Source organism: Simochromis diagramma, unplaced genomic scaffold (assembly GCF_900408965.1).
Source record: "Simochromis diagramma unplaced genomic scaffold, fSimDia1.1 OVJJ01000669.1, whole genome shotgun sequence".
NCBI classification, from domain to species: Eukaryota; Metazoa; Chordata; class Actinopteri; order Cichliformes; family Cichlidae; genus Simochromis; species Simochromis diagramma.
Window position 1 is genome coordinate 1,050,709 of NW_024387458.1, and position 12,387 is coordinate 1,063,095.

Genomic DNA, 12,387 nt, shown 5'->3' on the forward strand with positions numbered 1-12,387 from the left:
TTCTCCAGCAGCATGGCCTCACCCAAGTAGGTTTGCCCCTGAATTGCCTCCTACATTCCTGATTTTGTTGGTCTTCAATCCTCATGTCCTCAGTTGTCTATACTATTGTGGGAGGTTAAGAAAAAATATTATTTTACTTGTACTTTTCGCTCCACTGCACTATTTGACAGATTTACTGTCCATTGCCCTAATACATGAGCATGGGCTGGGCCAGAAGTAACTGACCAGATGATCATAAAGAACGGCTGGGAGTATAGAGACTGAGGAGGTTGGTGAGATAGTCAGGGGCAAGGTTGTTTAGGCATTTGAAAGTAGGCAGCAGAACTTTAAAATCAATACGAAATTTAATAGGCAGCCAAAGTAAGTCAGAGAGCACTGGAGTAATACAGGCAAACTTTCTAGTTACGGTTAGGAGGCGAGCCGCAGCTTTCTGAATGAGCTGTAACCGTTGGAGGTGAGCGAGTTGGAGTCCAGAGTAGAGCGAGTTACAATAATCTAATCTGAAGGTCACAAAGGCATGTACCAGTTTTTCAAGATCTTTGTACGGTATTAAACGATTGACCATAGAAATTTGGAAGAAGCCAGATTTAACCACAGAGGAAACCTGTTTATCCAGCTTAAATGAACTATCCAGGCAAACACCTAGATTACTTACAGTATCTGTAAGAAAGCAAGCAAAGGGAGCAAATCGGGCAGCTAGCTGGTCTCGTGGAGTGTGACTATCCTACACCATAATCTCAGTTTTCTTCTCATTTAAAATGAGAGAATTGGCTGACAGCCACTCTGTAACCTCTTTCAAGCTGTCAGACAAACGATTCAATGAAGCTGGCAGGTCATCACACAACTGGAAATAGATTTGAATGTTGTCAGTATAACAGTGGTAGGAGATCTGATGTTTGTCAAAGATAGAGCCCAGGGGTAGCATGTATAAGGCAACACTGGAGGGCCCAGCACAGACCCCTGTGGTACTCCACGGCAAACAGGGCAGCGGCGGATGAGTAGCAACCCATCATGAAAGAAAGTCCTACACGAGAGGTAGGATTTCAACCAAAGTGCAGAATCCTTGATGCCTATAACATGTTCCAGTCTCTCTAAAATAATTTTATGGTCTACTATATCAAAAGCAGCGGACAGATCCAATAAAATTAAAATGGCAGGGCAACCTGAGTCGGTAATTAAAAGAAGACCATTGAAAACCCTCAGCAGTGCCATTTCAGTGCTGTGGTGAGGTTTAAAACCAGACTGAAATTTGTCACTAATGTTATTTGCATTTAAGTAGGCCTGTAGTTGCAAAAGGACAGTTCTCTCTAATATTTTAGATAAAAACGGAAGTTTAGAGATAGGCCTATAATTCGCAAGGTCAGTATGGTCGAGGCTAGTTTTCTTTAGGATAGGGTGCACCACTGCATGTTTAAGTGCAGATGGGACATGGCCTGCGAGTAATGATAAATTAGCCGAGCTGAGTTTGAACTTCTCAATTGATCAATTATGCTTTAAGAGTAGAAAGTGAGATTGGTTCAGATTTGTAGAAGTTGGACAGAGATCCTCCAGGAGGAAGAGGATTCACCACAGGAAGATGAGGGAGTGAGGTTTTTAGAAGTGAGATTTTCCTCGTAAAATAATTAAAAAATTGCTCACAGAGAACTGGGGAGGCAAAGTCTACTTTATCAGGGCAAGGATCGATCGCAGAATTGAAAATTTTAAACAGGACCCGGGGGTTATGGGTATTAGTCACGATGATGTCGGACAAAAAAGCCGCTTTAGAAGTCTTAACAGAGTCCTGATATATAGTGCGGCTGCTACGTAAAAGGGATACCAGAAGCTTATCTTTTTTCCACCTCCTCTCAGATTGACAACAGGTACGGCGTAACGTCTCGTATAGAGTCATTTAACTGGAGTTGAGTGGAGGATCTAGGACGCTTCATCTTCACGGGGGCCACTAGTTCCAAGGTGGTGGAGCATGCGGATAACATAGCATTCATAATCTCCAAAAGTTGATTCTGTTCATCTGGACGTAGCGTTTTGAGGCAGAAACGTTTTGTCACTCATCCAGGTGACTTCTTCAGTCTCAGCTGACTGCAGGTTTCCCAAACTTATAAACAGTAATAATAATGACTGAAACCAGCCCACTGAAGGAACAATGGGCTGAGAGGTCAGTTCCTTAATCTTAATTATGCAAATTCTCATGACCATTGATCAACAGCCACTGACCAAAGACCAATGACCACTGAGTCCCATTCACAGAGAGTTGGGGAATGGCTGCAATCACAGCATTGTAAGATGGTGACAGATGTACCCTTAGGCCCCTCCTCGATTCAGAGATGGTCTTTCCCTTTACACGTAAATGGCCTCCTTGACTCCGCCCACAAACCAGCGTTCCTCCCTGTCCAGGATGTTACATCCTCATCATTGAAAGAGTGTTCACTGGCCTGTAGGTGTGAATAGACTGTAGAGTCCTGGCCTGACGAGGTGGCTCTTCTGTGTTGTGCCATCCGCTCCGCCAGAGGTTGTTTGGTTTCCCCGATGTTTAAATCCTGGCACTTACCAGCGTACACTATGTTACTCTGTTTGTGTCCCGATCCTTGGGGTGGACCAATTTTTGGTGCAGCGTGTTTTGGGGTTTAAAAGCCACAGAAACCTGGTGTTTAGAAAAAATGCGTCTCAGCTGCTCCGATACTCCTGACACGTACGGGATCACTACAGGTTTTCGCTTGGGCAGCGGTACCGGTCTGAGGCCCGGGGGTTGGGGACCGCTGATTAAGAGGACCCGAGAGAAGCTCGGAAAGCTAAGCAGAAGTTATTTGGAGAGGAGAGTGACTGCCGTTGGTTGAAAGAGGTAAAAAAAACTTCAGTGGTGTGGAAACATTATGGGTTCGCGGAGTCAGACGTGGATCAAGTAGACACAGTGTGTAAACTTTGCTACGGTGTCGTAGCTGCACCACAGAGCAACACTGCAAAGTTCACTAAACATAGATGTTTGCATTTTTCATTTATTTGTTATATTGCAAACATTTGCACTGTTATCAGTATTTGCACACTATTTTATATTATTTTGTGACAATCTCTAAAGTCATTATTCAACACATTGTTATTGTTAAATAAATATCGTCAAATAATCGAGATCTCAATTTCAGTGAAAATAATTGTGATTATCATTTTTGCCATAATCGAGCAGCCCTAGAGCTGGGTGTCATCAGCATAGCAGTGTAAATGTATGCTATGTCTTCTAATGATGCTGCCTAAGGGAAGCATGTATAATGTAAACAGAATTGGTCCTAGCACTGAACCCTGTGGAACTCCATAATTAACCTCAGTGTGTGAAGAGGACTCTCCATTTACATGCACAAACTGGAGTCTATTAGATAGATATGATGAGTACCTGTAATACCTACAGCATGTTCTAATCGCTCTAATAAGTTCAGCATTCAATACAATCCACCCCTCACAACTCATCAGGAAACTGACAGACCTGGGCATCAGTTCCCTCATCTGCAAATGGTTACTGGACTTCCTGACCAACCGCCCCCAACATGTCCGGCTGGATAACCGCTGCTCATCTACAATCACGATGAACACCGGTGTACCACAAGGCTGTGTGATGAGCCCTTTCCTCTACTCCCTCTTCACCCACGACTGCAGACCTGCTGATGGTTCCAACACCATCATTAAGTTTGCAGATGACACCACGGTGATTGGCCTCATCAGTGACAACGATGAGGCCGCCTACAGGGAGGAGGTGGATCGTCTGGCTGAGTGGTGCGACAGAAACAACCTGCTGCTTAACACCGAGAAGACCAAGGAGCTCATCGTGGACTACAGGAGGAATGCTGACCCACATCCACCCATCCACATTAAGGGGACGGCTGTGGAGCGTGTGAGCAGCTTCAAGTTCCTGGGAGTCCACATCTCCGAGGATCTCATCTGGACGACCAACTGCTCCAAGCTGGTCAAGAAGGCTCACCAGCGCCTCTTCTTCTTGAGGACTCTGAGGAAGAACCACCTGTCCTCAGACATCCTGGTGAACTTCTATCGTTGCACCATCGAGAGCATCCTGACCAACTGTATAACAGTCTGGTACGGGAACTGCTCTGCCTCGGACCGGAAGGCGTTGCAGAGGGTCGTGAAAACTGCCCAGCGCATCGCCGGAGCACCACTTCCTGCCATAAAAGACATCTACAGGAAGCGGTGTCTGAAAAGGGCTGGGAAAATCATCAAAGACCCCAGTCACCCATCGCATGGACTCTTCACCCTCCTGCCCTCTGGGAGGCGCTACAGGAGCCTCCGGACTAAGACCACCAGGTACCGGAACAGCTTCTTCTCCACAGCTGTCAGACTCCTGAACTCTGCCTCCTGACATCTGACCCACGTTAAACTCATGGACTGAACATACACACAATGGACAACTGTACCCTCAAACACACAATAATAACATGGACTGAACCACCACTCACAACCACCAGCACTTTATATAGCCTCTGTAGAAACTATCTACACCCTCACTTATCTTAACTGCACTACTGTATAGCTCTGTGTAAATAATCATTCTGTACATATGATAATTTTTAATCCTACAACTGTTTATAACTTGCATAGTTCACATTTCTGTATAGCTGTATATCTCAGATTCTGTAAAGTTATTTATTTCATATTCTGTATAGTTTTTCATATTTATATCCTGTACATAGCTTGTACTCACTACAGCCTGTACATACTTATAGTTATAGAATATTCATAACATACCTTCATACTGTGTACATTATAACATACCATAATAGACCCATTTCTGTAATATACTTGCATATCTATATTATTGCTAATATATATTGTAATATATCTATATCATGGCTAAAGCACTTCTGGATGGATGCAAACTGCATTTCGTTGCCCTGTACCTGTGCATGTGCAATGACAATAAAGTTAAATTCTATTCTATTCTATTCTATTCTAATAGGATATTATGGTCGACAGTATCGAACGCTGCACTGAGGTCTAGCAGGACAAGCACAGAGATGAGTCCACTGTCAGAGGCCATAAGAAGATCATTTGAAAAAAAACACCTGGACTTCTTTAAGTTGCTTGAAGACGTTTCACCTCTCATCCGAGAAGCTTCTTCAGTTCTGAACTGAAGAAGCTTCTCAGAATTATCTCTAATGATTAAAATGTTATTTGTGAAGAAGTCATTACTAGTTAACGTTAAAGGGATGGTTGGCTCAACAGAGCTCTGACTGTTTGTCAGCCTGGCTACAGAGCTGAAGAGAAACCTGGGGTTGTCTTATTTTCTTCAATCAGTGACGAATAGTAAGATGTTCTGGCTTTGCGGAGGGCTTTCTTATAAAGCAACAAACTATTTCTCCAGGCTAAACGATCTTCTAAATGAGTAATGAACCATGGAAGTTTGTGTTTGGTCTTGTTGTATTCTTTTCCTTTTTCTGTTTTTCTTTTTTCCTTTTAGCAGTTTCTGGTTGGTTTATTCATGTTGATAGTCCAAGGTCTTCTTAGTATTGGTATAGCTTTTGGATTCTGTTCATGTTAAAGTTTATATTTAAGTACCTGAGTTTTTGATTTAGTGTACCTCACCTCCCGTGTTATTTTTATCCAATTATCAAGTTTGTATGTTAGAATGTGCCGTTTTCTGTTTCTTTATTTCTTACTTTACTTTGGGTTAGTCTCTGTTGGTATTTATCTCACCTGTGTTTCCCAGGTGTTTCCTCTCTGCTGCAAACACCCCTTTGTGTATGTTCAGTTGCTATCTGGTCCAAATATCTGCTTGCATGCCCTAGTGTTACCCGTTTCCATGTGTGCCTTTGTATGTGGTTTCATTTTCCCCTGTAGACTATGTAACTCATTAGCTAACTGGATTTCTGTTTTGTCTTTTGGACGTTTTATCAGCCTAAACACACAGCTCATCTGTGTTGCACTCAGCGTGGTGGGGCTTAAGGCATTATCGTCCATTTACTTACAAATCAGTTGACAGGTTTGTAAACTTGTAGCTTTAGTTTGTTTACACGAAAAAAATAAACTAAACTGAAGAAGAAGGTGTTGTCTTTATGACTATTGGAGAACTTACAGGATTTACTTTGTGGCTAGCTGCTAGCCTGTACAGACCTTTGCATATCTATAGTAACAAAGCAGACGTGGCTACTGGAAGTTTTTTAACTCAAACTTGCAGCGTACACATGGTAGTTGGTTCAGCTCAGATCACATGTACACCATGAATGAACCACTCTGGACTTCATTTGGAACCGCACCAAAATCACCTCCACCAAAGGGTGTTGGTGCAGTTGTTTTAGGCCACACTCGAGTGCGCATACTGTGTTCGCATCTGCACAAAAGAGTAATATACAGGGTGAACCAGAGTACGATGAATGAATGAACCAGAAAGGAACCAGAGTATTATGGACTAAACACCCTAAGATTGAGGCTTTGAAGTAAAACTGTGTGTCGGTCTTTGGCTAATTAATAAGCTGGAGTGAAAGATTCACTCAGCCTTCAACTCAGCCTGTACTTTTTGTTAAATCATTTACTAATAGGACTTAGAAGAGAGAGGTCTAATGTCTGATAGTCTACATTTAACTGTCCTGGTACAGTTGAAAACAGCTTTGTTTGTTTTCTTGTTTAGGTGGTCTGGGCCCAGACACAGTCTCTTGGTGGTTTGAGTTGGGTGTTTATTGCCACAATTCGGCCAAAATAAGTAAAGTCTGAATTTGCAGGTCCATGCCTATTGTAAGTGGGTTATGGTTTGAGAATGGCTTGGACACATACAGCTGCACCAGTCACCCAAAGGATTAGTGCTGTGATTGATTAGTCAATATAACCCTTGTTATATATAACCCAGAGAAAGGCGGAACATGTGAGTGCTATAAACCAGCGGTCCCCAACCCCCGGGCCACGGACCAGTACCAGTCCGTGAGTCGTTTGGTACCGGGCTGCGAGAGTTGAGGCTTGGGTGTGAAATTCACATTTTCAGGGTTTCCATGGGTCTTTTCCTGTGTGATATGAATACATCTTTTTTTTTTTTTTGTACCGGTACTGGTTTTATTTCGTTGTATTTATCCGCGACACCTTAAAGGCCGGTCCGTGAAAATATTGTCTGACATAAACCGGTCCGTGGCGCAAAAAAGGTTGGGGACCGCTGCTGTAAACCATAAGATATGTTTGCCATCAACATGCAGGAACCAACTTGGTTATGTTACCATACCATCCATATACCGTCCCTCCAGTAAAGCCCTGTGTTCCAGAAGCAAGTTAATGTTATTTATAATAACTACCTTGTAGTCTCTACAGACTGATGACATCCAGGCAATCAAGCTGTGCAGGTGGACGAAACCAACCCCCTCCGTCTTTTGATATCAGATATCATTTGTCCCCAAATAGACTGGTTCAACTTGGGTTGGTTCTTTATAACCTCTGGGATCTTACCGGCTACTTCCGAAACCCCAGCACCAGGAACATTATTTAGCAAAAGTTCAGTAAAAAAGAAAGGCCAGGAAACTTTTTAAGTCTGACACAGCTCAGGCTAAGAGAACAGAATTCATAAATATTCTGAATGAAGTAATATCAAAATTGTACAACTTTCACCTGTGGTGCAGTTTTTTACGTTATTGCATTGCACTTTTCAAATGAATACTGAGTTGTTAATGTCCCTCTTTTATTGTATAATGTGGCATTATGTTTCTACATCATCCCCTGCTGAAATTTCTTCCTGCAACTTGTAGCATCATCATCTGCAGATGGTTTGTTGCATTGACATTTTAAGAGGTCTTTGTTGTGTGTCTTTATATTTTTATCTGCTGTTTGTGAGGAGTTTCCTGAGAACAGCTGCTGCCTTAAAGAATAAACTCAGGGGTGCAGGAACAGGTTATTGACTGACTGCAGCCTGAGTCTGCATCACTGAAATAGACACAGATGTGTTTCTCTTGTCTAAAGCCTCTGAGTTAATTTGTTTGAGACGATGTTCAGATGCAGTCAGAGGCTTTTGGAAGCCAACAAATGCAGATTAAATTTGCTTTTATTTAGTCAAACGTGGGTGTGTGTTCGTGTTGTTGATGTTTTCTGGCAGGAGCTCGGTTTCTCTTCAGTTTATAGTTTGTCAAGATTGATTTGTCTCAGATTGACACAACATGCTCACAGATGGAAACCTCCGCAGGAAATTCTGCTCTGCTGAATGTGGAGAGGAAATGGAAAAACAGCTGAAAACTAAAAAATGTAATGTCTGCAACAGTGAGCATGTGTTGTTAAAATAATTTCTAACCTTATCATTCATTGGACTGTAAATGGACTGGTTCTTATCTAGCGCTTTTCTACTCTGGCTGAGCACTCACCATTCACCCATTCACACCAGCACTTTTTTGTCTATGCTGTCTCTAAGTGCTTACTATCTAACAGTCACACACATTCATACTCCGGTGGATGCATCGGAGAGAGACATGGGGGTTAGTATCTTGCGAGCATTGTGCTGCATCAAATATCCTTCCACAGATGTTTTATTGTCGCTGCAATGGTGCTGCCGTCAACAGATTTAGGTCAGCGTTTTCCTGAAAGGAGCGCAAACTCGTGGAGGCGGACTGATCTGCTGAAATATAACTATGCCACAAGCACACAGATCTTCATTAAAAGTGTAACTACATGAAACTTCAGTTAAGCCACAATGATATCAGCCACCTATAATGGCTGATTGTGGGGGTTTCCATCTGGAGCCTCAGTGATGACAGATTTCTCTCTAATTATTTCCATGATTGTTTACTTCATTGAAGCCGGTATCAATCTGAAATTTATCCATTTATTTTTCATGCGACTAGTTCTTTTGATTTATCAGTTTAGATTCAGGGTGTTGTTGTGCTAAGAAGTATTATTGTAGGGTCTACCTTACAATATATGAGCTTCCTCCGAAGGGTGACTGGCCTCTGCCTCAGAGATAGGGTGAGAAGTTCGACCATCCGGGAGGGGCTCAGAGTAGAGCTGCTGCTCCACATCGAAAGGAGCCAGCTGAGGTGGTTCAGGCATCTGACAAGGATGTCTCCTGGGCGCCTCCTGGGCGAGGTTTTCTGGGCATGTCCCACTGGGAGGAGGCCCCGGGGCAGACCCAGGACACGCTGGAGAGATTATATCTCTCGGCTGGCCTGGGAACGCCTTGGTGTTCCCCCGTACAAGCTGGAGGAGATGGCTGGGGAGAGGGAGGTCTAGGCTTCTCTGCTTAGGTGACCCGGCCCTGGATAAGCGGAAGAAGATGGATGGATGTTTAATCTGAAGTGACTGCTTACACCCTCACTGTCAACCCTCTTTTTTATTCATTGGAAATCAGTTCAGCATTTGAACTCATACATACAAACTCTTCTCAGCTGTTCCTGTTGAGCTTGAATAAAATCTATTTACTAAGCAGAAAGTGAAATATTCTTCAGTACACTGATGAAGATCAGAAGCATCCATTTCTTATTCTGTGTGCAGATCACATCAGGAGAGACAACACAAAGACAAGAGATGTCGAACCTGAAGACTCTTCCTCCTCCTCGCTCCCACTACACCTGCTGTCTTTGTCTCCTCTCCCTCTCCCCACAGCTCTTCCTCCAGCGGGTGAGTCTGATTTGATCCTCATTGTGTAATTAGTGTGTTGGTGGAGTCACAATTGCTGCTTTCGCTAATTTCATAAGCTGTATATGGATCACGTGGTAAAGCCACTTCCTGTTTACAATGCTGTGTGTTTCCTGTCTGCAGTCAGAGTAAATAAAATAAGATAATCGTATAATCTATTGATAACAGGATCTGGTTGTGATACCATAGCAAGTTCAGGTTCTGGTTCCATGCTGTGATTCTGATTGTGCATTCGGGCTGTGCGATATGACCAAAATCTCATATCCCTATATAAGACGTATATCGTCCTGACAACGATATATATCACAAAAATTTGACATTTCCTGCTAATTCGCTGAATCTCGGCCAGCTCGACTCACGTGAAGTGTTTTCAGCTGGGCGTCGTTTACCTGGAGTCGAGTGGGTTTTTTTCTTTCATAGGTGGTACAAGAGGCTTGTCGTGTTTGAGTCTGCTTGCACCATAATTTGCATAGCTCAGTTTTCTTGACTGTGTCAGACTTTTCATAAACAAACCATGTCCATGCTACAGAGGTAGGCCCTCGTTTAGGAATAAGGTCCTCGATTTGTTTTGACTGGTCCTTCTGTTTGTCACCATTTCAGTTTATTTGGAAAATCTTAACAGGATCTTGAGCTTTATTGTGAAAGGTTTATGTGGAAAATAAACAAGAGGACGGTGGAGCCACACAATGGGTTTTACTGTCGTTGTTGCTAATGACAGCGCATAAAAAGAGTCACTTGTCCATCCGTAGTGTGGTTATATTACCGTAATTGTCGGGCTATAAGCCGCTACTTTTTTGCACAAGCTTTGAACCCTGCGGCTTTTAGTCAGGTGCAGCTTTTCTAAGGATTGTCCATGATTTTTGTCATATCGTAAGAGGATTCGTTTTGTTTGTTCCGCTGTTGTACGGCACTACGTTGCCTGGCGGAAGGGCATGTGATCAGACACACAGTATCGGGGTTCAAGAGTGGTATGTTGGTCACATGTCCATCCGCCAGGCAACGTAGTGCCGTACAAGTAGCGCGAAAAACAAACTTCAAAGTAGCGCTACGCGTTCAGCGGGAGGCGTGGATGACGAGCGGCGATAAACTTGAGAAAAGCAAGTTATGCTCAACTCCACCGGTGGAATCTGACAGCGTGGAAAAGTGTGAAAACATCCACGATCACCAACGGATTTCGAAGGGCTGGACTGCTGCATGATGGAGAGGAGGACACCGCCACGGCCCTTCAGAGGGTGTTCGACTCTGACACTGACAACGAGGATTTCTTTGGTTTTGAAAGTGACAACGAAGGAGAGAAGCTGAGAGTGGATGACGTAGCCATCCTGAGCCTGTTCGTATCCACACTGGAGAAGAGGACTTTGGTGGTTTTAGTGCGCAGGAAGAAGAGAAAGATGGTGGTGAATGACTGACTTTTCTTCTTGTTAAAGCCGTGTCACTGCACCTGAGCCTAAAAGGTAGTCCGAATCTATTTTTCTGGTGTGCTGTCGGTTATTGTTATGTACTACATTTGTTACTCGTTTATGAAGCACAGTACATGTTTCGTACTTGTAATTACCGCTACTTGTACATATACCTAAAAAGTTGTGCAAATATGTACCCATAACTTGTTTTTCAAAATATTAATAAAAGGGGTGTGTCTCCAAACAGCCATCTCTTTCCTGACAATTCCCTTTGTGCATATTCTCTTACATATGATGAGTCAACATTGAAACACCTGCGGCTTTTAGTCAGGTGCGGCTAATGTATGTACAAAACAGGATTTTCCCCTGATTTTAGCTTGTGCGGCTAATATTCAGGTGCGCTTTGTATTCCGGGAAATACGGTAAATATAAGAGAAAAACAGAACTTTAATACAGCCACTACAGTGACCGTCAAAACCATGAAAAAAATAGTGCTGTAAACAGTTTGTTTTGTAACACCACGAAACAAACGATAGCATATAATATGAAATGATAGATGTTTTCATATCATCATCCGATATATATTGTCATATCGAACAGCCCTATTGTGCAGATCTCTGCAGGTGTTGTGATATTGAACAGCTTGTTATGCGTCTCCTCTTCTGGCTGCGTTCATCTGTTTTTCAGCTGCTCATCACTGCTGTTGTGTATTTCTCATTTTGCTTATTAAAATCCAGCCGTACTCGATTTGACGCTGTGTATCTGTTCTGGTTTTTTGCAGCAGCGAAACAAATCTGCAGCTCAGCGTGTCATTACTGAAAAGTGACTAACAGCCTCACAGACTCAAAACAGATAATAAACAGCAGTGGGGAGTCTATCGTCCACTGAGGAGTATGAAAACAAATATTTCTCCACAGTTTCTGTCTGACATCAGGTAGCTGCAGTGTGTGACTGATTTTATTAGCATCTACTGCTGATCACGGTCTTCTTACTTTGACTGCTATAGTCCCTCAAAAATAAAAAAATAAAATCACATAATAATTCAAAAAAGTTTAGGAAAGTTAAATGTGTACCAGTGTTAGTCATTCTCAGATGTTTCACTGTTTCTGCTGCTGTGTGCAAAATAACAGATTCATCAGCTTTTATAAAATGTAAAGCAGCTCATTACAGTGCCGCGTCTTTCAGCTGTGTTTGATTAGCCTGAGTGTGTGTGTGTGTGTGTGTGTGTGTGTGTGTGTGTGTGTGTGAGTGCGTGTGAGAGAGAGAGAGACTGAGAAGATTTCTCAAAGGCATTAGTTAATTTTCTTCCCACAATCCCTTGCTCCTCTGAGCCAGTCGTGTGTGTGCAGCTGTTACGTGTTTGCTACGATGCGTAGGGTTGGCTTCCAGGCCCCTCTTC

The 12,387-nt window shown here is 42.9% G+C and overlaps 1 protein-coding gene across 3 annotated transcripts in view; it reads left to right on the forward strand.

Annotated features, from left to right (window-relative positions):
- Positions 1-12,387, forward strand: part of LOC120722896 — an 87,615-nt gene that overhangs the window by 6,460 nt on the left and 68,768 nt on the right. For all 3 annotated transcript variants that reach the window (XM_040014075.1, XM_040014077.1, XM_040014076.1), the window contains exon 5: positions 9,445-9,570. In XM_040014075.1, coding sequence (XP_039870009.1) covers positions 9,445-9,570 — 126 coding nt within the window. The remainder of the gene's footprint in view (positions 1-9,444; positions 9,571-12,387) is intronic.